Source organism: Phodopus roborovskii, unplaced genomic scaffold (genome assembly GCF_943737965.1).
Source record: "Phodopus roborovskii unplaced genomic scaffold, PHOROB, whole genome shotgun sequence".
NCBI lineage: Eukaryota > Metazoa > Chordata > Mammalia > Rodentia > Cricetidae > Phodopus > Phodopus roborovskii.
Window position 1 is genome coordinate 1,161,665 of NW_026126602.1, and position 26,848 is coordinate 1,188,512.

The 26,848-nt window shown below is 35.5% G+C and overlaps 1 protein-coding gene across 6 annotated transcripts in view; it reads right to left on the reverse strand.

Annotated features, from left to right (window-relative positions):
- Window positions 1–950: 950 nt before the first annotated feature.
- The window catches only part of Wac (WW domain containing adaptor with coiled-coil), a 59,458-nt gene continuing 33,560 nt past the window's right edge, over window positions 951–26,848 (reverse strand). For 4 of the 6 annotated variants that reach the window (XM_051205747.1, XM_051205749.1, XM_051205745.1 and 1 more), the window contains exons 4-14: window positions 26,637–26,743; window positions 22,828–22,943; window positions 21,868–21,980; window positions 16,204–16,512; window positions 10,297–10,542; window positions 9,130–9,252; window positions 7,895–8,043; window positions 5,966–6,084; window positions 4,275–4,461; window positions 3,841–3,968; window positions 951–1,373 (exon numbers count right to left, since the gene is read on the reverse strand). In XM_051205747.1, the coding sequence (XP_051061704.1) occupies window positions 1,304–1,373; window positions 3,841–3,968; window positions 4,275–4,461; window positions 5,966–6,084; window positions 7,895–8,043; window positions 9,130–9,252; window positions 10,297–10,542; window positions 16,204–16,512; window positions 21,868–21,980; window positions 22,828–22,943; window positions 26,637–26,743 (1,667 nt within the window). In that variant the 3' untranslated portion in view covers window positions 951–1,303. The remainder of the gene's footprint in view (window positions 1,374–3,840; window positions 3,969–4,274; window positions 4,462–5,965; window positions 6,085–7,894; window positions 8,044–9,129; window positions 9,253–10,296; window positions 10,543–16,203; window positions 16,513–21,867; window positions 21,981–22,827; window positions 22,944–26,636; window positions 26,744–26,848) is intronic. The other 2 variants (XM_051205746.1, XM_051205750.1) reach the window with 2 other exon arrangements.

Genomic DNA, 26,848 nt, shown 5'->3' on the forward strand with positions numbered 1-26,848 from the left:
TTCTGTATAACAGCAGGAAACTCCAATTACACAAACTGAGCGTTTTGTGATGGCTAAGAAAAAGCAGTCAGCACCAGACTTGAACAGTTAGCTACAACACAAACATCCTTCAAAATGAAGTGTCATAACAGCAAGACAGGTAAACCAGGTTGAACAAATGACACCATGTGGGAAGTGACTTCGTCATTCTTGTTGAATTTCACATTCATTAAATATCGTTTGCACAATTTATTAATATGCTTTAAACAAAATCTCCCTTTAAAGGAATTACTGTAGTAAGATATAAATATTCAACAAGAATAGTTTTGATAAAGAATCCCCATGTAGTTCAAATTCTAATATGCACTGACCGAAGGAAAAGAAAGTAACAAAATTCATTTGTTTAAACATGTTTATTACAACAGATACAATTCACATCTGACTAGCTTTGCTTCCTCTTCCCCTCCCACAACCACGTTCATTGGGCCACTTCCTTATGTTTGAGCAGTCAGTGTACTTTCAGCACACTTGCCCAGCAGTACTTTTAAGTCCATTCTTACAGGGTGCAAATGGATTTCAATAATTTATACAAACATGTGGGTTATGCTCAATCACTGCAAATTCCAGCTACTGTACACAGGAATGAGAAGGTTATAGAAAAGTGCCACAGCAACAGTGCCCTAAGAAAGGAGAAGGGGCACCTTAAAAAATGGATAAAATCAGGCCAAGGACTTCAGAGGGAATGGAACATACAGGAAATGAAAACATCTCTTTGCAAAACAAATGGAGCAGCACTGCTCTTGATCAGGTGCAAGTGCGGAACAGTTAGTTGTCTCATGATATTTATACACTGCTCAAAATTGTATCCTTAAGACACAGATCGCCTGGCGCTTGCACTGAATTTTTGAAAATGCAAGATTTCTGAATGATAAATTAACCCCCCCAAATTTTTTCTTTAAAAAAAAAAAAAAAAAAAAAACTAATTTTGCAGACAGGTTTCCATGTAAAAGGCTAGGTATTTAGCCACCTCAGCATTGATTAGTTTCGGATGTCTAAGCTCTGTTACACATGGCTTCCCATGGCTTCACTCTACAAAACATATTTACAACGTGAAGATACATCTACAAGAAATCTACATTTCAAGGGTTTTACAAATCAATCTTGTATCTTTCCCCTGAAAAGACTCTCACAGACCCCCGTCCCCTTGTCATTTCATTTGCCCAGCTTAACGGTCCACAGTCTACTTAGATGCAGCTCAAAAATGTTATGACTGGGCAACAGATTTACAGTTCCTGTAGGATACCATGTGCATTTATTCACATCTTCAAACCATGAAGGAATTCTGATTTTTTAGCTTTTCAAGTTCCTTAATTTGTTGTCTCAAAAATAGTATCCTGGAAAATAAAAGCAGGTATTAAGCTCTGTATGTACAAAAAACTATGGCAATATAAAATGAATACTAATACTGAATGATTAAAAAGTCTTATTATAGTTCAGAGAACTTAACATATCATACATTAAAATATTGGAAGAGCTGGAAAACTCCGTTTCCTAGCATTTTTCAATATTTACCTCAAATATACAGAATGATTTGAAACTTATGTGTTAAAAAGGTAGGTAGTAACTATGACATAAAGATATATTCCATTTATTCTTGCTCATAATATTGTTAAGATTAGAATTAGACAAGAATCCAATAAACTAGGATAATTACTGCATATGTAGATAAAACTTGTGCCAAATAAAATATCATTTCAAAGTTCCACATGTTTCAAATTATACCTATGCTACCTAATATTATCTTTGTGAAATATCAGATAAACAGAACAAGCACAGGGGAAAGTACTACTAATATTACAGAAACACTATAATCTGGCCACACAATATAACTGACTTTATTTCCAAAGGACCTAAAAATATAAACAGATTAAGACTTTAACCGAGCCAACTAAACCACATAATCTATAGCTAACTTTAAATCAAGAGGGACATTTCTAATTAAGCTGACATCATCATCTCTTTTTTTAAAGTAATGGATCACTGTGAAGCAGAATTATAAACCAAGGAGTACAGAGTTATAAACCTAAGACGAAAACCCCAAATAGTTAGCCAGGTGGTGGTGATACACGCCTTTAATCCCAGCACTCAAGGAGGGAGAGGCAGGCTAGAGTGGTGTACTGAGTGAGTTCTAAGACAGCCTCCAAACCTATAGAGCAACAGTGAAACCCTATCTCGAAAGAAAAAGAGACAGAGAGAAACTATGAGTTAATGGGAAGTCAAGGCACCATAGAACTCAGAAAGTAGACTAAATTACAAAAATATTTCTAGAACATGATACAATTACAGATCATGAAGATCCAACTTGACTCAGGTAATTATTGCCTCTGACCTAAAATCAGGTGAGCTAAACCTTGAAATAGACAATGGTGATTCTTCCAATAAATTTCCTATTTATCTCATAAGGTCATTCTACACTCATGAGCTGTCCCTTCTTTAGGTCAGAGACTGACACCAACAAGGAGCTTTTGCCTTAATCAAGCAACTGTCACATCAAATCACCCAAGGCCTTCTGTGTTCACTTTAAATTTGAAAAGCTTAGGAAATGAACTGCCTAGTTTAAACTGTGCTGTTCTTAGCTGAGTCCTTCTCTCCCTGCCCACCCCTAGATGTGACACATCACCTTGTACAGTATAAAAAAGCAGCACATGGAATCCCCTAGCTATTAATCACTTAGTCCCAATTCTTGAATATCAGGTTGACCTTCAGTGTCTGTATTCAAGAAGCCTCCATTTACTAAATAAGGCCCTAACACAGGCATGATGCTGGTACCTCCATCATGAGACCCTGAAACCTCCAGCAGGACATCAACAAGTCACTAAACGCTCCCTTAAATAAGTGAAAAGCTTAACAAGTTAAAAAAACTTCAGGAACTGGAGTAACCAAACTTTAGAAAGAATGTAATTATGTAGCAGGTAAATAAAAGAAATTCATGCTGACTCTGCTATTATTATTCATACTGGAAAACCTATGAACAAAGTTAACACCTCTCCAGGCAACACTGACCACAATAAATGATGGCATTTGCTACTTATCAGTCTTACCTATCTGATGGGCAAATATGGGCAGGAGAAAACCACTATGTATCATTCTTACAAGGATAATTATTTTAGTGGTTGGAAAAAATGGTTCAGTCAAGGAAGCACTTGCTGCACAAAGATGAGAATCTGAGTATGTACTCCCTGAATACAGGTTAAAAAGCTAGGTGTGACAGCATGTCTCTGTGATCCCAGCATTGGAGATGCACAGACACGAGGATCTTTGTGGTTTGCTGGCCAGACAGCCTCTAAGGTCTATAAGACCCTGCCTCCAAAATAAGGGTGGCATGCAACTGAGAAGATACCAGATGTCAGCCTCTGGAATACACATAGAGGTATAGACATTATATTGGTTGTCATGTGCCATTTAAACTATCAACACATTTATTATTTCAAGTGTCTTGAGCCTTTCCTTTCATGAGGCAAGCCAGCTCCCAATCCCATGACCAGGAAAAAGAAGAACAGTTAAAGAATAGCTATTAGATAGTCATTCCAAATGCAAGCGACTTATTGTTTAAAACATGGGGTAAAATGTCTGTAGAACAATGGAAGGCAGAAGCTCACCAATTACCTGTACAGTGCTTTGCCTGAAATTCTCTCAATTAGGAATTTATCAACTGATCTGCTCTTTTCTTACCAACATATCTGCTTTCTTCTTTTAGTTTTGCTAACAATATGCTTATTAAACCCATTCCTTAAAAACCAAGAAACAATTATTGCAGATTCCTCATATGGTAGAACACACAAACACCAGTGAAAAACCTACCTCTGCTCTCGCAAAGTTGCTTGAATTTCACATACTCGAACTAAAGATCTCAAATTTTTTAATTCAGTACATATTTCTGACATGTGAACACTTCCCATATTATGGGCTTCTTCACGCAATCTTGATGCCTATAGTTAAAAGAAATGAAGCTCATGTAAAATATGATCATGCACAAAACAATGTACAAACTTACACTAAAAAGTACAGAATAAAACCTTGCACACATAAGCACAAAACGTTTTTTAATGGTGCAAGGTGCTTTAACTTTTCCTTCAGGGTTCTTAAAAATAAAAAGTCAAGATTAGGTATGGTTTTAGTCTTTATCTATCATCCTAGAATTCTATCAAAGGAAGTGATAAGGTATTGGTATTAAGTTCCAATCTAGCTTTGCATTCATGTAGTAAATTTTAGATCAGCAAAAGGGAGAGACATACCTGTTTCTCTGCATGGTCTGCAGGCCACCCTTGAACATGTTTTATGAGATTATCATTGAAATGTGCTGCTAGCGTAGGTGTTAATGAACACGCAGGCCGAGCAGAAGTATTCTGTGCTACAACTGTTGCATTTGATGCATTACTACTGGAAGTATGATTTGGACCAGGTGATGGACTTCTCTGGCTGCTGCATGAGAAAACATAGTGAATGCATATTGGGCTTGAAATTAATTTCTAGAATATACTATGAAAACAATGTGTATTAATTTAAAAATATCCAAATCTTACAAAAATTTGTCTTTTCAAATGATCCACTAGACTTGCTGATCCAAAATATATTAAGATACTATAGTTTTTAGAACATTACTGTTTATATCAAATTTAAAACTGAAATTACAAATGAAAACAGAATAGTTGACCCCAAATATGACAAACATAAAACAAAGGTCAAATTTTTTTTTCAGTCACAAATGTAAGGCACATGTGAACACCTTTATAAATGTCTGATTAAAGAGAGGTCTGTATCTGTCTGGTATAAAGTATTCTTGAATGTAAGGGTGAGACAGCACCAGGGAAAAAACCGGCATTTCATTAGAGAACTCGAGTGAGCACATTGATGAAATAAAGCAGCACACTAACTTAGCTGTCTTCCTTTAAAACGGAATGGTTGGGGCCAGGGCTTAGGGATACATGGTGGTGAAAGCCAAACTTGCAGTCGCTCAAACTGATTTCCTACCTGCTTCACCAAAGTTGGTGCTAAAAACAATTTCAGTTATTTTCAAAAAGTAAACTTCCCAAAAGATGAAGAGCTTTCAGCACTGAGGATATACTTAAAATAATACTGCATCCTCTAAGGGTTATTTAAAGAATAATTTCCCAAAATTCTGAGCAATGGGTACACTGTCAAAATAGGGAGCTCCCAAAGGTGATTACCTCAAAGGATGTATAAATTGTATATGTAAGTTCTCATATGGATGTATAAATTCTTAAATGTTTGTTCAGAAAAAAACAACACAAAAAAACATTTGAAGCTGGGCAGTGGTGGTACACACCTTTACTGCCAACAGAGGCAGGCAGACTTCTGTGAGTTGAATGCCAGCCTGGCCTCAAAGAGAGTTCTAGAAAAGCCAGAAACTCATCTCAAAAAACAAAAACAAAACAAAGCAAAGCAAACAAACACAAAAAAGCTCAATTATTTTGCCACTTCATAGCAAGAAAAATAGGGGAAAAAAATAAAAAACTATTCCACATATTTCATTTCAATTGTATTATAATAAACACGAGAGCAAACACAATACAATCCTTTATAACAATATTAAAAGTGATTTGTGTAAGAAAGGTGAGATTTGAATATACTAGGAAAGTGCAACACACCAACTTTGGAGGTGAGGGCTTTCATATTTTACTTCATTAATATTAGTGCCAAGCATGAAAACATGTACCTTCCTTGCATAAGCAATTATTTTAGTTTCCATCTAGTTAAATTTAAATGAGTCACTTTCTTTAATTAATCCAGTCCTAATCTTTGTACAGTCTTTATAAATCATGTAACTTGTTCAATGAATGAAGCCACCCATGAATCTGTCAGTAAGTTCTTACATTATACATATTCCAACATGGACACCCTGCTCAAACAACACAGGATGGCATATTAAAAACAAACAAACAACATCCTCAACACACCAACTAACCTTAAGCGCTGAAGACTCCGAGGAGAAACAGGTTCATGACCCTGCTGCTTATCAACAGTTACAGGCTGCGGTGTGGTCGATTGTGACACTGGTCCTTGCTTAACTACTGGAGTACTAACCTAAAATGTCAAAATTTGGTAAGACAGGCTTTTATCCACACAGACAAACAGCAAAAAAATTAAATAAACAAAATAATATTCTAATAGCAATGGCATTCTAATACCATTACCAGAGCTGTCATAATTGTTTCATTACATTAATACTGGTGATGTCTGTTTGGTTGCTAATTATACATTTACCCACACATCTAGTCAATATACAATTAGTTGTTTTCACAAAGTCAAATTAAAGTTGCTTTATTTTGTGTGCATGCTTGCCCATATAGGTGAGAAATGGGTATTAAGATTCCTGGAACTAGTTCTAAATGTCTGTGAGCCACCGAAACTGAGTGCTGGAAACCAAACTCCCATCTCTCTTAAGTAATAACAACTTAGTAATCAGTCTGCCCAAAAATTAAATTCTGAAATGTTTTATAAAATGCCTTATAGTTCCCCCCCACCCCCCAAAAAAAAAAAATCACCAAAGTACATTACTAGCACAAACAGGAAAAAACTATTATTCAGCAGTTTTAAAATAAACTATATAGCATTTCTCTTTATGATTTCTATAAAATATAATATATATAAAATATATAAATATATATCACCTATCAAAATGTATTAGTTAGAAGCTATGTGTATATGATATATATATATATGTATATGATATATAAGATATGTGTGTGTGTACATATATCCACCTACACACACACACAATGTTACTCAATTTGAGAAATCTTTAAAAGATGTTATGCTATAGATAGAATAAGAGGCTGAAAATGGAAGATATGACATGTCATATTTAAAGAAAATGAATTTTTAATAATTCACTCTGAAAAATTTTTCCCTTTATCATTAAAAACAAGGAATAACAAAAATATTAGTCCACAACCTTTAGAGACATGAAGCTCTAAACCTCAAGTGGAGATGACTCAGTGCAGAAAGGCCTTGCTATACAAATGTCAAGATAGATCTCGGAGTCCCAGCCAAGCACAGGAGCCAAACTGGGAAACCGGCACTCAAAAGCAGGATCAGGATTCCTGGATCAAATAGGCCAGCCTCACTAGCCTTAGTCATAACATCTAAGTTCAACTGAAGAAAGTGAATTAGGTGGAGAACAACTGAAGATAACTCCATGTGTGTACACGAGCCTGCACACATAAACTTGGGGGGAAAGGGGGGAGCAGAGTGACGACAACTGGCATTCATTTATGAATTGCAAATATGTGATAGATGCCAAAATTAGTGTAATAGTAAAATCCAATTATACTCCAGTTATATTTTAAAACTGTATTCTAAGCAGACATTTAGGGAAGGTTTTTGTACCTAAACAGTCAGTGATGCTTAGAAAAATCCTCTCTATATTCAGAAGGAACCTTTTTAATTCTAACCCTACTACAAAAACTAGATTTACCCAAAAATTTAATTTCACTAAGTGATGCAAACAGCATATGATTCTGAGGCAAAATTTTAAAAATGTAAATTCTTATGAGAAGGTGGTTCACCTTTAAAATGAAATTTTAAGAGAACAAAAACCCACCCCCAAACAAACAATAACAATAAAACCAAGAGTTTAGAAATTTGATAAATACAATTTTCTCATAGACCCTGCTTATCCAGAATTCCATGTCACAATCACCAAAATAATCAGGAATACATCATAATACCCAGATTCAAGTCTGCTCATCCATGCTGATCCATCTAATGTAACCCACTAGTTATTCTTTACACTGATACCTCATTCTCAAGGGACATTTCCTGAGATGTAGATTCTAAATGTTACCATTTCTACAAGTCAGACATTTCCATAATTTCTACAGAGGTGACATACCTTTGGCTGTGATGAAACAGGTGGAGTACTAATCAAAGGTTTGATGGGGACTGTGTTAGTTTGAGGTGTGCTTATTCTCGGAGACACATAGGATCTTGGGGATGAAGCATCAGATGTTAGAGACATCGGAGACTGATTAGATGGCTGGGCTGTGAAAGAATAAAGTAATTAATTTCAAATCATCACCAAACAATTTATTTTTTTTTTTGAGTGTGTGTATATGTAATAAGGTTTTCTGTGTCATTCTACACACTGCAGAGATACCCAGGTGAATCTATCAGAATCTGATGTCCTCAATGAAGAAACAAACCTACAACCCTGAGAACAACTTCCCTTCCTTCTGACACTGGGAAGCTAAACATAACCCTATTCTCACACAGTAGCCTCCTCAGCATCCTTAGTTCATATTTATTCTCCACTTAGGCTCAGGAAGTATCCATAGTTCCATGCTACATGTGGCTATCCAGATGGACTTCTATCATTAAACTTCTATTCAACACGCTGTGTCTGCTTTGTTTGTGAACTTTGTGACAGAGACCCTTGTGCTACATCTCCCCTTTTGCATACATTTGAGGGGAGACACAAACTTAAACAAAATCAAAAATGATTTCTGCACCATCTAGTCAAAAATTGTCTATCAATAACCCAAAGCAAACTTCCATGTCCTCAAGTGTATGAGACATTTCAGAAAAGACTGAGTATGTATAGTATAGTTTGCTTTCTGCTTCAAGAAAAAGTCACCTCAGTAATTTATACTGATTAAAAATATATGACATGTTACAAATACACTGATCCACACAGATAAGTACCAAAGTATAAAATGAAGGAAATAAATACATCCAAAAGCATGCCAATATGAAAAGTCAAACAAAGTCATAAGTAATATTTTCTCAAACTAAAACCAAACTTTCCCTTAATTTCAAAACAACACAAAATGGAAAGACAATGTAATGTGTGGTAAATAAGAATCTGGGGAAGGATAGGCTGATGGATGTTTATTTGGAAGAAATCACTTACACCAGAAACAGATGACTGCCCGCAGGTTTCTGTTCCAAGGATGCCTTCAGATGCTCTCTCCAAACAGAAGAGAGTGAGCTATGATCCAGGACCCCAGACCTAGTCACGCCCACACCTGTCCCCACACCCCAATGGGCATGGTCAGTGCAACATGTGCCAGCGGGGTGGATAACTCACCACAACAATCTTATAAATAACCTAAGAGGAAAAAAGATTACCTTGTGTAGAGAGCTGGGCAGCTTGAGAAATCAGAGAAGTGATGTTGAAAGCAGACGGTCCAGCAGTAAGAAACTTGTGGATGATAGACTGCAGGGAAGCCTGTGTTACAGCTGCTGTAAGAACTTAAAACATTCAAAATCTGGCTTTAGTAATAACCTGAAACTCATAGGTATCAAATAGCAATAATAAAATAGACAAACTGGTTTCATAAAATGTTCTAAATGAAAGCCTGACACACAGTGATATAATGGTTATAAAGACTTGAAATGATGGGAGAAAGAGAATATGTTCACAATATAGGTAAGCCAAAAATCTTGACTCTAGTAATGTTGCCAAGAACAATGGGAGCTTACGCAAGTTAGTGCTTAGTACATTATTGGCAAACAACCAAAGAAATGGTCACTATTTCACAAGACTGTTTTTTTCAACAAGCCGACCAATCAAGCCTTATATACCAATTCTTATCATGTTTTAAAAACAGCTAGCACTTAGGAACAACATGCACTTTTGATGCCTAGGATTGCTTTTAGACTGTTTTATGATTTCAGGCTGTTTATATAAAAACATTTACCAACAAAACAAAAGAATTACAAGTTATCTTGCAGAATAAAATAAAAACACCAAGAAGGTGAGAGTAACAAGAAAACCAGTTCGAGAATGCTCTAGCTTTCGGATTAATATAAATCACTTTACACTACTGTTAAAGAGAAAATGCACAAATAGACTAATTAACCTTGCCTTGTATGACTTAATTTTTAAATTGTTTCAAATTTAAACTAGTTCCATTTTCCTTACATTTCTACAAGATGACTCAAATACTTTAGAAACATGGAAAAATCAAATTAAAAATGGATGTGATTAAACAAACCAAGCAACAGAAACACTAATAAGAACAAATAAAAGCAAACACTAGCAAATTTACCTAGGATATACTTCTCGGGCAGAATTTCTAAGATCTTCACATTAAAAGATTTAAAACCTATACAACAACACTGCTAACTAAATCATACTACCAAGGGCATCAGGTGTCAATACTAAAGCAGCAATCCTCCAACACCAATTTCAAAAGGGAAAAAAAAGTCATGAATCATAAAGTTGAGAATTTTATAAATAATTTTTTATAATGAAGATAATAATATTCAAAAGCTATTACTATGACTATTTACCTTCATTTATTTTGGATATGTCCACATTAGAATTATTAAGCTGTAGCGTGGCTTGTAAAGCAGGAAGCAACTGTCTAAGAAGATTTGGGTCCTGAAGTAATGGAGGTATTGGTGACTGTGGAACAGGAGAAACAGGTACTGTTGAAGCAGATGTTGGAGGTGCAGATGTGGGGTTCAGGCCAGAGGCTGAAGATGTGGAAGGAGTTGTGCAAGAATGTGACACTGATTTGTCTCCTGGAGCAGATTCTAAATAAAAGACATATAAGGCTCAAAATATTTGTCAATATCAGAAACTAAACCAACACCATCACAGTAATATCTTCCATGTGCTACACACTTAATACAAACTGTATTTGATCCTCAGGAAATAGATAATTTCACATCCCTGTTTACCAGTGAGAAACTAGAAAATGAAAGATTCTAGTTGCTTAAATCTTAAAAGCTGATAAATGACCTCCATGTATAATGTGAAAATCATACTGCAATATGGCTATATACCAAACATACATACAAAGAATTTGATAAAATATAACAAGGGTACAGGACTTATGTACCATATCAAATGAGGTCAAAAACACCTATATGCATGCAGCATAGCAATAACCAACAGACAATGGCATTAACAGATTGGTACCAGATAGGCCAGTCATGACCAAAATGAGCTAAAGGCAAGATGAATGATAAACACTAGGAACAAGTTTTGTAGTTTTAAGTTGTAAATTGTACAGTGAACATTAATATTTCTTATCAGGCCTTTAAATAAAAATAAAGAAGGGTCCCATTTCCTGGCTGCCATTTCCACATGTGTACATTCACTGTACCTGAACATGAAATACTAACAGAATGACCTTCATAGCATTTAACAAAGTGTAAATATAAGGACTTTAATTCCAGCAAGACATCTCCAGTTAGACTAAGAACTACCCAATTTAACTTATGTGACTGTGTGTGTCTTTAAAATTCTAAGAGTTGACTGAAAGCATGAAACAGAAACATTGCAAATTCCAGGCCAGCGTGGGCAACATTAGCAAGACTCTGTCTAGTATTAATAGCAAACCAGGATATGTTTAAAAGAATTTCTAAATAGACAGAAAAAGGCCAACTCAGAAAAACAGACTCATCACACTGGCAAAGATTAAACCTAACAAAATACTAGATGCTTATAATAACAGAAGCATTTGATTAACAATTCTGAAGGAGCCACACTGAATATAATTCATGACATCTAGAAAAAGTGAATATAAGTCCTTCACGACTTGAAACTGCTCTTAGATATACATATGCCTTTACAGAGACTGTGAGACACACACACATACAAACACACACCTGTATATTTATGTGTGTGTGAGTGTGTATGTATGTGTGTACACATATACATTCAATCGCCATAATTAAGCACTATTCTTTATTTTAGTTCACAGCTGGTAAATAAGGTGGCAACGGGAGCTCACACCTTTAATCCTAGCACTTGAGAGTCAAAAGTAGGTGGATCTCCTGAGTTTGAGGCCACCCTAGCCTACAGAGTTCTAGGACAGCCAGTGCTACAGTGAAAGCCTGTCTCTAAACCAACCAAGCAATGAATTAATCAACCAATCAATTGACTATGAACATTTGCTAAAGCATCACTTCCTCTATATATCCACTTAAAAATCATGTATATGACTGCTAAGATTGCACATATGAAGCTAAGAGGCTATGTGTGTCAAGAACCATTTGCATGAGAATTGCACTGCTAATTCACATCTTAAACATCCGTATTCAATTCTAGGAACAAGCAACTTTCATGGCCCCAGAGAAATTGAAAATTACGATAAGCTTGCTGAGTATCAGTTATTCCCAATACCAACTCCATGGTCAGAGAACTAGGAATAACACCTTTCTAATGTGTGTATTTCAAAGCAACTTGAAGTATATTTCATAGACATGCTAATCAATCTATCACCTCAAAAATCCTTAAATATTGTTTTCAAACCCTAAGTTCAGCAGACTGCCTATGCCTATCATTTCTAGCATTGCTTGTTTGGGTTCATACACAAAAGGAACATTACTGAAATGATAATTTCTTTTTTAGGAAAATCTGTTGACACCTACTGTGGTTTAAGAGTCTATTACACCTTATCCTTATTTGTACTCATTAAAATTTATTTGTACAAATTATAATTTGCAACGTTTTTTAGATCCTGTCCCTTAAAAGGATTCTTTTACTTTCTTCAGAGAAACAAATGTTATTTTATTATTGCATAAATCATTACACCAGTACTTACATTCCTATGGCATTATACACAATTTCACTGAAGAGACTGCCACCTTGATAGGCAGGGTAATGTTAGTGAAGCTACAAAAAGTTAGCAGTTTTGTGTTGATGATACTGTGTCTAGATCAAGAGCTTTGAAATGTAAGAACTTAAAAGTTCTGCAGTGTTGTCCTTTATACCAAATAAATGAAACTCAGGAAAAATGACACCATAAAGAAAGAAAGTGGAGACTGGAATATAGTATACCAGTAGAGAGCAGCCTTAATCCCATGAAACACAGGCAGCTAGACCTCTGAATTTGAGGGCAGGTTGGTTAACAATCCAAAATTCCAGGGCAACCAGAGACTGGGTATCTCAAAAAAAGAAAGAAAAAGAAAAGGAAGAAACAGACAAGAAAAAAGTGCAAAACAAAGCCAGGTGGTGGTGACTCATACCATTTCTCCCAACACTCAGGAGGCAAGCAAATCTCTGAATTCAAAGCCAGCCTGGTTACACAGCGAGTTACAAGACAACCAAGGCGACACAGAGAAACCCTGTCTCCAAAACAAATAGATGTTTGCTTCTGAGTGCTAACATTTAAGTGACTGCTTATTACAATTGCTTAAATTATGTAATAACATATAATGTAATACAAAGCAGGGCATGCACCACTTTTAAACTATATTCCCATGAGAGGTGTAACTCCCTTTCCTTTGTGCTTTTACTTATATTACTTATAAATAGTAGACTTGTACTTCCAAATTTTGCCAGAAGAGGGAGGAATTTACCTACATCAAAACTTGAAAGAAATCTGTTCTATTGCTAACTCTTCCAAACAACCTTTTTAAAGGAGAAAAGGAAAAGGGGGGTGGGGGAGGAAGAGAGAAACTGGTCGGAACTTATTTCTGATCTGCACTTTTCTAACCTGACAACTCTCTTCTGGCATATTATATGATTTTAAGACTCAGGTAATAATGATACTAATTAATTCCCTGTGGTGTTAGGGCAACAGAGTGTGCAGATAATACACAGAGCTCATAGTACTGCTATAGAATCATATTCTCGCCACCCAGAGGTGGCACATGCCTTTAATCCCAGCACTCAGGAGGCAGAGACAGGAAGGGTCTCTGTGAGTTCGAGGCCAGCCTGGTCTACAGATCAAGTTCCAGGACTGGCTCCAAAGCTCAGAGAAACCCTGCTTCCAAAAAAGAATCATACTCTTGTTTTGTACAAGTGTTTTGTTTCGTGACCAACACAGAGCAGAAAACAAAATGGTTAGGTAACACCAGCTGCTGTCAACACACAAGCACACATTTGTGAACACACACATCTTTTTCTACAAATGTATAAACACAAAAATAGCTGGCAATTGTTACTTCCATTCAACTGAGGAAATCTGCAAGTTAAGCACAGTGTCAACATAGTTCAGTGGTAGGGAGAATGCTTATATGTGTTAAGTCCTCAGTTCGATTCTTGGTACCACCCCTCTCAATGGGGGAAGTTACAATTTTAAAAAAAAAAAATTTTTTTTAAAGCTATTTGCCATACCAAAAGAACAAATGTAACACATCCTCAGCTTTCTGTCCTCACAAATAAATACATTATTCCAATTTAATAATACTCTCCTAACCTTGTTTTTTTCATCTAACAGTGAAATTTATCAATCTGTAAAGAAGTAAACAAGCATTTCCATGTTTACCATATGAGCAATAATTTTCTAATATTCTTTTTACAAGGTTGTGTCTGTTACATTTTTAAAACTGCTACCAAAAATGTAGAAGTTAAGCATACTTTGAAACACTGCAAACAATTTAAGTTGGCGAAATTTAAACTGATTACAAAAAATACTTTACCACATTGACAAGTATATATTCAACACTTTCTTTTTCTAAATCAATCTCTCGTTTTTTTTTTTTAATGAAGATATTTAGTACCATTAAAGGTATTTTATTTAAAACAAGAGACAGGATGCTGAGGTTGGTCCACTTTAGTCAGTCAATGTCCATTTTTATGTCAGCAACAAAAGGCCATCACTACCCAAACATATAGTAAGCTCTGTCATATTTTACTTAGTCTGGGGATATCATAAATCAGAATAAGGAATTTTAGACTAAGAACCCTGCATATTAGTAAGTATCTACTGAACCAGATTGTTAACTATGTGATTTAGATGTGCTTACAGCTGGCATGAGATCTTTGAGCAGGTCTGCTTCCATAGTTGCTTTGTGTTAGCAATATAAACAGGCATCCCGTTAAATTACTAAATGAAATACATGTGCTTCCTTGACCAGAATAAAATACAAGAACTCACATCTATTGTTTGTTTTGTGATTTCACAACTCTTAAAAGGACTTTACAATTAGAAGGGACATTAGAGCAGTTTAAAAAGGTCATTGGGTTCTATTTGACAAAAAAACACTTTTGTATTTCTGATAGATCAAATGTTTGTCTATTATTTGTTTGTATCATAAGACAAGCTAACCAAGACATGCTCAGTCACCTAAGCAGATGCAGATAAAACATTAGGACACCATTTCACGTTAACAACACTATTTCCTGAAAAAATGATGAGGTTCATGTTTTCTTACACTTCTGATCAAGCAAACACAAGCTGCTGTTAAACACAAGTCCATTAATTACGCCCATTGTGAGAACATAATTATAGATGCACAACACATACACTCAGGGTCCCTCATTTTAAGCACATTTTTCCAATGCTAAGACATTTGTTATCCGCTATTTCAGGTGTTCTCCTCCCACCTTGTTTGTACAACAAACCACAATTGTCTCACTGTTTGTCAAGGCTCAGGACAGAGCATCACTGAAGGAGAGAAAACCTAAGATCTTGCTCATACATCATTTAATACAGCACACTGGGCCTCTCATATTGTCTCATGCTAGAGCAAACTGGTTCCTACCTATTGCCTGACCTCTATGCCTGTGGGCTACTGACACTGAAGTGGATCACACAGAGGAAAAACAAAACAATAGCACACTTCCACAGACCAACACATCAACTGACATGAGTCAGCAGTTTCAAGTATAGATGGAATTGAGATTATTTACAGATTCCCTTTTACTACCCTGAGATTGGAAACCATATCATTATGAATGCCTTATGCAAGGGGATTTTTGAGGACTGCCCGTGGTGTCTACCACTCCCAAGCAGCTCTTGCTACAACTTTAACTTTTTAAGCATGCTAAGGATATTATAATAAGTTGTATAAAGGCAGTTCGTGTAGTAACATTTCCTTCCAGTTCTCAGATCTCATAGAAGTAAGGTCAGATTCACTTTATTTTCTGCCTTATGTGGAAAACAGTGCTTTAAAATGTCTTTAAGAGAAAATGGACACAATCTCCCAAGCTATCTAGGTAACAGCCACAAAACCTGAAAAATATTTTATCCAAATAATAATGCACTGTGCCATCTAAATGTAACGTTATTAAAATAACAACTAAACAGTATGAACTAAATGGTTTTAGTATCAAAGACCAAAAACAAAATGTTGAGTCCTAAATTAAAGAAAAACCCAAACCATTAATTTAAGGCCTACATCTACCTAATATCACAAAAAAAAAAAAAAAAACTAAAAAGTATTTTATTATGTAAGAGTCCTACTTGAGCAGAAGGAAAGAATATTTTAGAACCTACAGTTCTAGTAGTAACAGCATACCTTTTCTCTCTGTTTTCTGTGCAGGGACAGAAGCTGTGGGTGTAGGCAGTTTTGATAAAGTAGATGCTCCATTAGCATCAAATGATTTCTTTGGCTGGTGATCAGATTGAAGAGTAAATGGACTGGAAGGAACAGTGCTTGGGGTAGCGGTTGGATGAACCACTGGTTTGATGGGGTGCTGTACTGGCGTAGAGCTACTGTGAGTCTCTGCTCTTGGCAGTCTGTAGTCTTTGTCATTGTGTCTGCTTGTTTGAGACAAAATATTCTGTGGGAGCAAACTACTGGCATCGCTGGAATGCTTGTCTTCCACTGTAGTTCACAGTTCGCAAAAGAGATGTTGGAATGACAGAAGGGGAAGAAAAACAGATGCTGTTAGAATCCTGTGTCATGAACATCAGCTAGTTGAGCAACATAACTGTAATAATGTTCCTTTTCATAAAACTGCAAGCCCAGTTAGTGTCTGCAGTTTTAACAATGGTATAATATCAATACAAGAGTTGTAACAATTATAAATATTAATCTCTACTCAATAGGTCAACTCGTTTACTGGATTCTTTGAAATTAAACTGTAGTTCAAAAAATTCTAAAATAGAACATTTTACTTTTAAAAAATTATGTTTCTGAAAAATAAAAAGGCAAACGTTTTCTATTTCTTTTAAAATATTGGTCATAGATTCAAATAATTAACAGAATTATCCAGTGGGTCAATTACAAAAGAACATTGGCTTCACTAATTTCAGCTTTTTGAATACTAAACTGCTAGCTAATGTGGGCTCTAAATCTAAAGTGTTTTCAGTCTAGGGCTTTCAATGATATAAAATAGTTTAATATATACTGAGTTGTTCTCCCCATACATAAATCAGTAAGATGTTTTGAGTAACACTGACAAGGTTTTTAAAACAATCATATTTCACATTCACATGTTTTTCTGAAAAGAGAAGTCCAACATATATAACCATAATCAGAAAATGTACTTATCGCCAGCAATGACAACGGAAGCATTTAAGCTCACAAAGTATAGAAAATAATTCAAATTCTGCCAACAATTTAAATTCTGATACTGTGCTTCCACAAAGTAATACAAAAGGAGGACTTTAACAATCATGTGGACAAAGATCGATAGAAGAAGAAAAAACAAAAAACAAAAACAAAAAACCCCTCTGATATCCCAAAGTAACATCCAAAACAAGAAATACCCCAAGATTAAAAGGAAGTGACATATCTTCACAGTTGTATAAAGGATGCTCACTGTTGAATATGTTTTTCCAAATCCAAGTTCTTTAACTGTTAAGATCAAGAAGGTACAAAGGACAGACTCTCAAGCTCTAAATCAATTTTAAAATGGTCACTATACAACTACCATAGTACACTTAAGACACTGGTTTGCTAAAGCCCTAAATTGTATCAAAAGACACTCTCCCATTACATAACACATATAAATTCAGTATGTTACAAAATATACCAGTAACAGAAACATTGGCTATGACAGTGGTGTAAAAAAATTAAATTACAATCTTGTACAAACATAAAACTATTTGAATCTTAGTCTAGTTTCTTCATTAAAAAAGATACAACTATAAGAAATCCTCAAAGACAAGTGCCATCAGCATGCCTAGCCCTACCACTTTAATTACCTATAATTAAAAATGATACTTCAAATACCTCTAAAGTCAAAATGAGAGCAGAGTATAGAAGTTGGGACAGGTGGAGCAGCAACTGCTTCCTAGCGTCACCAGACAGAAGGCATTTATACAAGTATCTCTATCTGTACCACAGCTCCCCAGACATCTCTGAATGCCAATGGAGGTAGGGGGGAGGAGGGATGACTAGCCAGGTATAATAATAATTTATAATTCCAGGGCAGTCTCTCCAGCAAAGAATGGCCAGATCCAAAATGTCACTAGTGATATAAGAAATGCCAATTGAGGTTTCTCTAAATTTAGAAGAATCATACTATTTATTAAATACAGAAAGAAATAATCCAGATCCAGTTAATAAAAAAGGAAAATTATATCCATACACTTATGAGTTTTAGACTGTATCAGATTGTGGTAAAAACTCCAGTAGAAAGGAACACACTCTAAGTACTATTCTACCCGATGCCAATAAACACAAAACAGTATTTGACAATGTCAAATAATTAAATGGAATACTGGACTTTATTACTACAGCTCCATATATAAATTAGTGGGAAAAATTAAACAGGAAAAATTGGACCCAATATGGCAAAAAGTTCTCTTTCAACCATTACTTAAAACTTTAAAAATACAAACTAAACCAGATCACTACCCCAGTCAGATCTATTGACGCATTATTTGCACACAAAGGAACAGTAAAAGGGCAGATACAAATCACTGAGTATGAAATGGCTGAAAACCACTCAATATTCAGACAGCAGAAGGCTTAGAATAATAATAGTATACTGAAGCAGAATGGTACAGGCAGTAATTTAGCAGATGTAAAATCGAACTAACACAGAGGCAGATCCCTGAAATACCAATGAACAAGAAAAGTGATCTATAACATATCATTTTTGGTTCTAAATATAAACATGTCTGATTTCTATACACATGTAGTAAACAAAGCATGTACCTCAGAAAGTTCCTGGGTCAAGAGACTAAGTTTAACATTCTAAATTTTTATACAGATCCACCTGTGTTTGCCTCCCTAGTATAGTGGTTAAAGGAGTACATCCCATAAAAGATCTAAATTTTAAAATAACAAACATGCCTTACTTTGAAATTATGAACCAAACCCCAACATATAAAATTCTCTCTCTCTCCCTCCCTCCCTCCCTCCCTCCCTCCCTCCCTCTCTCTCTCTCTCTGGGGATGGAGGTGTTCAGGTACCAAGGAGGATATATGGAGTACGTGGTGGAGAGGAAGAGGAGAAGGATACAATCTGAGGGCCATTGAATCAGGTTGGCTGCCAGCTTATTTAATTGAAAAGAAACTACAGTTTTATATTCTATAACTGCACATAGGATTAAACAGGACCGAGACAAGGGGAATGCGAATTGGAGTGTAGCTTGATATCAGGAGTTGAGGAAGCTAGCCTTAACCTTGACAATAGGCCACCACCAGTCATATATTAATGAAAGAACCACAAGTTTCTATTACAGAGAAAGAATAACTGCTCTATCAAGCAGGAACTTTCCTCAAGCCCCCAGGGGAATGGAGACCCTATCCAAATGCCTAACCTTGAGAAAAGGACTTTCAGGAAGAAGAAACTATACCATAGTTTAGGTCTTACTATATGGATGGGCCTGTTCACTCATACACTCTCAAAATGAAAGGTCGTGGCATCTTACACTTTTTCCCATTATACCATACAATTCTGGTTTCTCTCCATTTACTAACTGAACTCTTACCCTTAATGGCCTCAGGTTCTGGATCTGAATTGTAGGTATTTTATCCTTGGGATCAAGTGTGTCTAGTAAATTTCTGTTCTTGGGAGGGAGGGCATAATGGAATTCCTGGTTCTGTAGTGGTAAGACTTTTCCCCCCTAAGAATTATTGTTTAGAGAGGCTACCATTGTACACATTTTTAGTTTCTACCAAAGCCCACATAAAATTTCCCAAAGGGAAATAAAGTATAAAGGTACTGGAGAAGTGTGGTCTGCAATGCTGAAACTTTTGTCAAGTAGCAATAAGTTACCATGTGGTCCATGCCAATGTAACTTTATAAACTCTAACCCTGGAAAAGAATGACTAAACTTTAAAATGAGAAAACAAAATAAGTGTCTCTCTCTCTCTCCTTTCTCCTCTACCTTTCCTTTCCCACTCCCTTCCCTCCCGTATAAAACTTCCCACTTAAAAATAAACAAAATATATACACCACAACTCTGGCTACAGATCTATATTGTACATTTAGGAATTCAGTGTGAAATGGCGAAAAACCACCCAATATTCCTGTAAGCCAGCAGACATAGTCTTCCCTCTTTGAGAACTACTAGCCTAAACCTATTTACAATCAGCTGGCCCAATGCAGTACTTGTCTAATTCTAGGACCTAGTTCACAAGCACAATAAATTTTCCTTATGTTTTGATTTTAACAGTTCTTTTCTAGACAATGTGTATCACTCCTCCATGCTTCCCCTCCCCATCCATCAATTGCATGAAAGACAACAAACTATATGTTATTTGATTTCACCAAGAAAAACCTTAGCTCCTTTTTGTTTGGTTGACATCTGCTAGTTACCTGAGACAAAGGACAACACAAAATTAAAACTCACATTTTATGTCTTAAAATGGTATTTTAATTCTCTTAGTAGTTTAAATTAGTTCCTTGACAGGAGATGTTATTCTGTATAGTTTCTCTTATTAGTTGATGATTAAAACACTGTTGGACCAACCAATGAGGCAAGAAGATAGGTGGGAATAGGAGAGGGGAAATTTGGGGACAGTAGGCGAGAGAGCCTGCCAGAACAGTCGCGATATAGCAGGCAAAGGAGCTGCAGGTCCGCCGTTCTCTGAACATTCTCCTGAAAGCCAAGACCACGTGGAAATACATTGATTAGTAGTTATGGGTTAATAATTAAGCCAGCTAGCCGATAAGAAGGCCAAGCCATCGGCCAACAGTATTATAATTAATAGAAGTCTCTGAGTGTTCATTTGGAGCACAAGGACCATGGGATCAGCTGGACAGAAAACTGCCCCTAATGCAACTAAGTTCACCCTAAGTAATATTTCCCATCAAAGAATTCCTTGAGAATCAGCAGTACACATCAGTAGATGAATTTCAAGAAAACACGATGGTATGACCACAATTTTTCTTACACATCAAGGCACCTTAAACAAAATTGAAAAACAGTTTCTGTCGAGAATATTAATGTCCCTGTGAAGCCTCAGTTGACAGCTTATACAGCTTATATCTCTAACGCAGTGGGACTAACTTCTAAGTACATACAATGTGGTTAGATCCCAGCAACACTATTGCACATCAGAGATACACTGAAAACACATTACCACATGTAAGCCACTGATAAATAACAGTATAGCCTCGTCAGTACAGTCTGGCAAAACTCTCTCATGAAATTTGTTTTCTAATCAAGTGTGACTATCTGATATGATTTTCTAACACAGTGAAAATGACAATCCAGAGTTGTTAAATATACTTCACACCACTGCAATGTTAAACAACATCTAAATTTGTGTCAATCTAACACACGGATAGCTTCTCATTGGTAACAAAATGCTAGTAGTGCACTGGTATCAATGTGTACTCAATTACTTCTCTAAGATTTATTTACTTATTGTGTACTCAGTGTTCCGCCTGCCATGTATGTCTGCACTCCAGAAGAGGGCACCAGATCTCAACATAGATGTTTATGAGTCACCATGTGGGAATTGAACTCAGAACCTCTTGAAGGTCTTAAGCTCTGAGCCACCTCTCCAGCCCAAGAACTCAATTTTAGTACTTTAAAAACTGAAATCTTGCTCTTTACCAATTCTGCATTACAGACAACATGAGTAATAAGAACCACATATTCCACCCTGAACCATTTCCCTTTCCAGGAAATAATCGAGAAGCAATAATACAAATCACATATATTTCCATGTCCATTTACACATGTAGATGGAATTTATAAATTGGTAAATTAAAACAAGCAATAGTAACAAATAAAAAATACTGTTAGGTAACAAAAGACAAAAGAGCACTTACTCCCACTGGCGAACCCACTAGTGGCTGTTGCTTGCATCACCTCTCTTCTGTAATCCCTATCTTTTGGGAAGCTATTAACTGCCAACTTATTAGCTTCTTTTTGTCTCTGTTCTCTAGAAGTAAAAGATCAGACATCACTTTATGAATAAAAATAACATGAAGTACTTGAGTCTCTGTAATAACTTTTCTTACCAAATGCTCAACAAAGCAGTACATGGAATAAACGAATGGAACATGGTTTGCTACTGAAACTGTTCTCAAAGACAGATACAACAAACAGATGAAAAAAAAATGTTTCTCATAGTGAAACTACCAGCTATTCACACTAACTCCACAGCCCAAACTCCCAACAATAGTTCTATAAATTGTGAAATTTAAAAAAAAAATTTTTTTTTTTTTTTTTTTTTGGTCACATAAAGACTTCTTCTAAAACATAAAGGGGCAGCGTTGGCACACGCCTCTAATCCCAGCACTTGGGAGGCAGAGGTAGGTGAATCTCTGTGAGTTTAAGGCCAGCCTGGTTACAAAGTGAGTTCTAGGACAGCCAGGACCAGACATAGAAACCCCCCCCCAAAAAAAAAAAAAAAGGCAGAAGGAGGATATGGTAGATAAAGGCAGGAATAATAGATCAAAGCCAGTCTTGGCTAGAGAGAGAATTCTAGGCCAGCCTGAGTATGAAACTTTGTCTCAAACTAACCAAATGAAATAAATAAAGACCTCTATTACAACATCAAATGACTGATTGCTAAGTATTTCATCAAATACTGACTGTTCACAGGCCACCACAGATGATTGTCTACATGTCCTAGAAACTATTTTACATGAAGGAAAACCATAAAAGGGTACCATGACTAAAAATAAATAGTTTCACTATACAGAACCTAAAGATATTGTTTAATGACTTAGGATATGTTAATTAACAAATTAAGTAAGGAATATTACTAGATTAAAAGCAAATACCTTTCAAGCCACTCTTTTGGTTTTTCCCACTGTGAAACTTCTGTGCGACAATTGTAGTAGTATTTTTTTCCAGAAGAGCTAATATGCTCAGACCAGTCATCTGCAGAATCATAAGGCTTAAAAATACATTTTAAAAATTACAAAATGTCAATAAACATTTGACATGTATAATAAAAATTTCAATGTATATATTTTAGAACACTTGGTACACTAAAACCTTTATGAGTAAGAATATCTACAATATCTAGAAAGATCATAGTATATCACTTTATTAGGTTTGGGAATAACATGAAGATTACTAATACCTTGAATTTAGAAAGCTTTATAAGAGCTCAACTTAAGCAGAAGTTTAACTAGTAAAACTAGTGACATGGGGAGGGGTGATGCCCAACTGACATGAAGGCATAAAATCATTACTTCTAAACTCAGAAGGAAAAGGGTAATCAGATATAATGTTAGATGGCAGACAACTAGTATTTGCTGTTATTTAGTGAAAAAGAAACCAAAAGCTTTTCAAGACAAACAGAAGGCTGATATGATAATTTGGTTTGCCTTTAAAATCCATGGCATATGCTAAGTACTAAGTAGAATACTGTCTAATGGAGAACACAAGGTAGCAGTACAGTTCTGTTAACTAATGCTGCTCTTTCAAAATTCTCAATTGATCCCTTGCAGACATTAGTCCATGTAAAATTACAATGAAACTAGAAAAACCTGGAAAGTGGTTACATGGAACTGGTGCCGTAAGATTAAAAAGGCAGGTAAATGTTAAGTACTTACTTCATCAAGCCTAAAATATCCAGAAACTATCTAGTATTTTTTTGATTTTTTTAGCTGTTCCCCTTTAAATATTTGTTCAGAGGTTAACATTAGCCAAGAATGTAAGGTCTAGGAACTAGCCGGAGAAACAGACTAAGGTCCAGGCTAATAATAAACAGACCCAGGAACAGAACAGACAGATACCAGTATCTAAACCATGAGTGCTCTTCAAAGTTAATGGACTGCAAACTGTCTGCTGTCTTAAGGGAAACAATATATAGGCTGAACACTTCTTTTACCAGAGTTCTTACTGAGGAAGGTTAATCCCCCCACTGGCTATACCTGTGTTCCCACCATGTAACATTCACAGCCTTGAAGTATAAGGATCTACAACACTGGTATGAAATCTCAGCTTATACAAGTGGAATATCTTAGTGTAAGAAGTAAGCTGCAAGTTACTTTCCCAATCACAAACCAATGAACACCATCTCAACCCATGGAGTCAAGTATAAAGATCCTTCAAGCAATGGTGTAATTTAAAAGTACCAATTTGTACTGGCATGAACCAACATCCCTGACTTTATAAAAAGAATATCTAAAGTCTGCATACATTTCACATTTTCTAAATTAAGCATAACATGTAGCCACAGAGTCAATCAGTTCTCAAATATTACAAATACTTGAGGAAACCTGAGCTTCTTCCACAAGATTCAAACTACTTCCTAACATTACTAAAATGAGTTTCTCTTTTTTCCTTCTTAATTTATCATCATCAAAGTGGCATTTATTGAGAAGCCATACAGGACCTATGGTCAGAACCTGACCCTCAAACAAACAAACAAACAAAAAAATCTGGATAGGAGATATCTAAGATATTCTTTAGAAAGGTTATTTTTTATTAAAATGTTAAACATATTAACACATGATGGGGTTGGTTGGCATTATAAATGAGAAGTTTTAAAATATTTTTATTTTCAATATAGTAAACATCAAGTTATATAAATTATCTAAGAAAAGTATATAAATTGTATGACTTTAAAAATAGGGCCTTCAAGAGGCAGGCAGGCCTATACGGCTTTGCAGCCAGCCAGTCTGGTGTACACAGCAAGTTCCAGACCTGCCAAGATTATATAGTGAGACCCAGTCTAAACCCTCCCATAAAAGGGACATTCTACCAAGACACCTATCCTTGAATTCAAACATTGAAGTGCCTTACTTGAATGTGACTGTTTCTTCTTCAAAAAAGTTATCTCCACTTTTTCAACTGTTCATACTACCAACATTTTTAAAACTACATAAGTATGTTAATAATAAATTAACTCATGAGTTATTAATTGCTCATTAAATAAAGATGGCCTTTCCTATTAAGTACTAATAATCCTTTGATAAATATTTTTAGTAAATAAAATATTTTTTAGTAAAATTAAAATTAGTAAACTAAAGAGAATGTCTCCAGGCAAACTGGCTTCAGAGCTAGGCATGGTGACACATATTTTTTGCTCCAGCCTGGTGTACATGATTGTAGGCCAGGTAGCTACACAGTTAAACCCTGCCCCCAAAGGAAGTTTTGCAAAGTTATGATATACTCAAGTAAGTTCCAAACTATCAAAAGCTACTTAGCTAATAACAAGAGGGCTTATTACATGAATATATAAGTCAAGTTTGAGTTTAAAGCACTTTCCAACGACTCAAAATTAGGGTAGAGTGCTTAAACGGGGTAGGGATTCAAGTATACTGTTCTAATTTTGCTTTTATTACACATATATGTGCACATACACACAAGCTTGCATGTGGTGGGGGGGAGGCAAGAAAGCCGTAACGAGAGGTCAGTGTACTGTGGGGAGCAGCTGTGTTTTCACCTCTCCTTCCCTTCCCAGGGACTAGATTCAGGTCTTCAGGTTTGCACAGAAAAGTGCCTTTACTTCCTGAGCTTTCTCCCAGCCCTCCACCACAGTGCTGTTCTAAGGAGGATTTTTTTTTCTATCTTTTTTGTTCTAAGTCTGGTCTTTAATAACTGAACCATGATTCCAGCCCAATTTTTTTTTTTAAATGAGCAAAGTCAAAGTCCTTGTTTGAAAGTCTACATTATTCATTCACTTTTTACTCTCTCTTGTATTTTTGAAGTCCTACTTGTGGTAACTTTTAAAATTGCAATCAATAGTTGCTTTAGACTACATCTTTCATTAGTTGTCCACTGCTTTTCTATGAAATTCACTTTCTTCATTAATAGACACTATTTTATGATTCTGGTTTGACTTTTTATCTGGACAGTTCCTTCCTTTCCCCCATAATTATCAAAAATCCTTGTTATGCTTTTTTTTTTTTCTTTTTAAAGGCAAGTTCTTGCTAATTTCCCCAGTTTTGTCTCCTGCCTCAGCCTTCCAATCTCGGAGATCAGAGGCATGTGTACCATGTCCATTAATTTCCATACATCTCTTTCTTTTTAAGTGTTGTTGTATCTCTTAAAGACTAAACAATATCTTCAACTGTCTAAGTTATTCTCAAATTTGTTAAGAGAGATGGGATGTCATCTTAAGGATCCACAAAACATCTTTAACATTCTAAAATCTTCTATCACCATCACACATTATCAAATCAAGTTCCATGAAAATGACCCACACTGTGTCTTAGCTATATGACAAAACTTAGTATACATCAGATTATTCTTTATAAGAAATCTCATTTGGACCCGCACTAAATATATTTCATTAATCGAAGCTTGCCAAAGTATTTTACAGTGCCATCTTTTTGTTTTTGTTTGTTTTATGCCATTTAGGACCATGATATTGTCCTCACTGTTTGGTGAAATACAAACTTCACAGCAGAGAATAAACAAGCAATTTATCTATCACTAAAAGAAAACAAACCTTAACTTTAGAAAAGTTGATATTATTTGTACTTGCTATATGAACAATAACATACAAAAATATATTAAGCTCAATTCCAGTTGAAATATTTTAAATATCTAAAGACAACATCTAAGAATATTTACAGTGTACTTTTTCACTTCAATCGCCTTTTAACCAATTAAACATCATTTTAATACTTACTGCATCTGAAGTTTTGCTTGGGTTATTGCTTGGATTAGAAGAATGTGAATTTGAACTATGAAGAGCACTGTGGTTGTGTGAATTTTCTTGTGGAGAATAACTGGTCCCTTAAAGAGAAAGAACAAAGAATAACTACAGTTGTCACCTACTTTTTAGGCCATACCACTGTAAATATTATTTGACTAATATGTCCTATGAATATCTGAAAAACA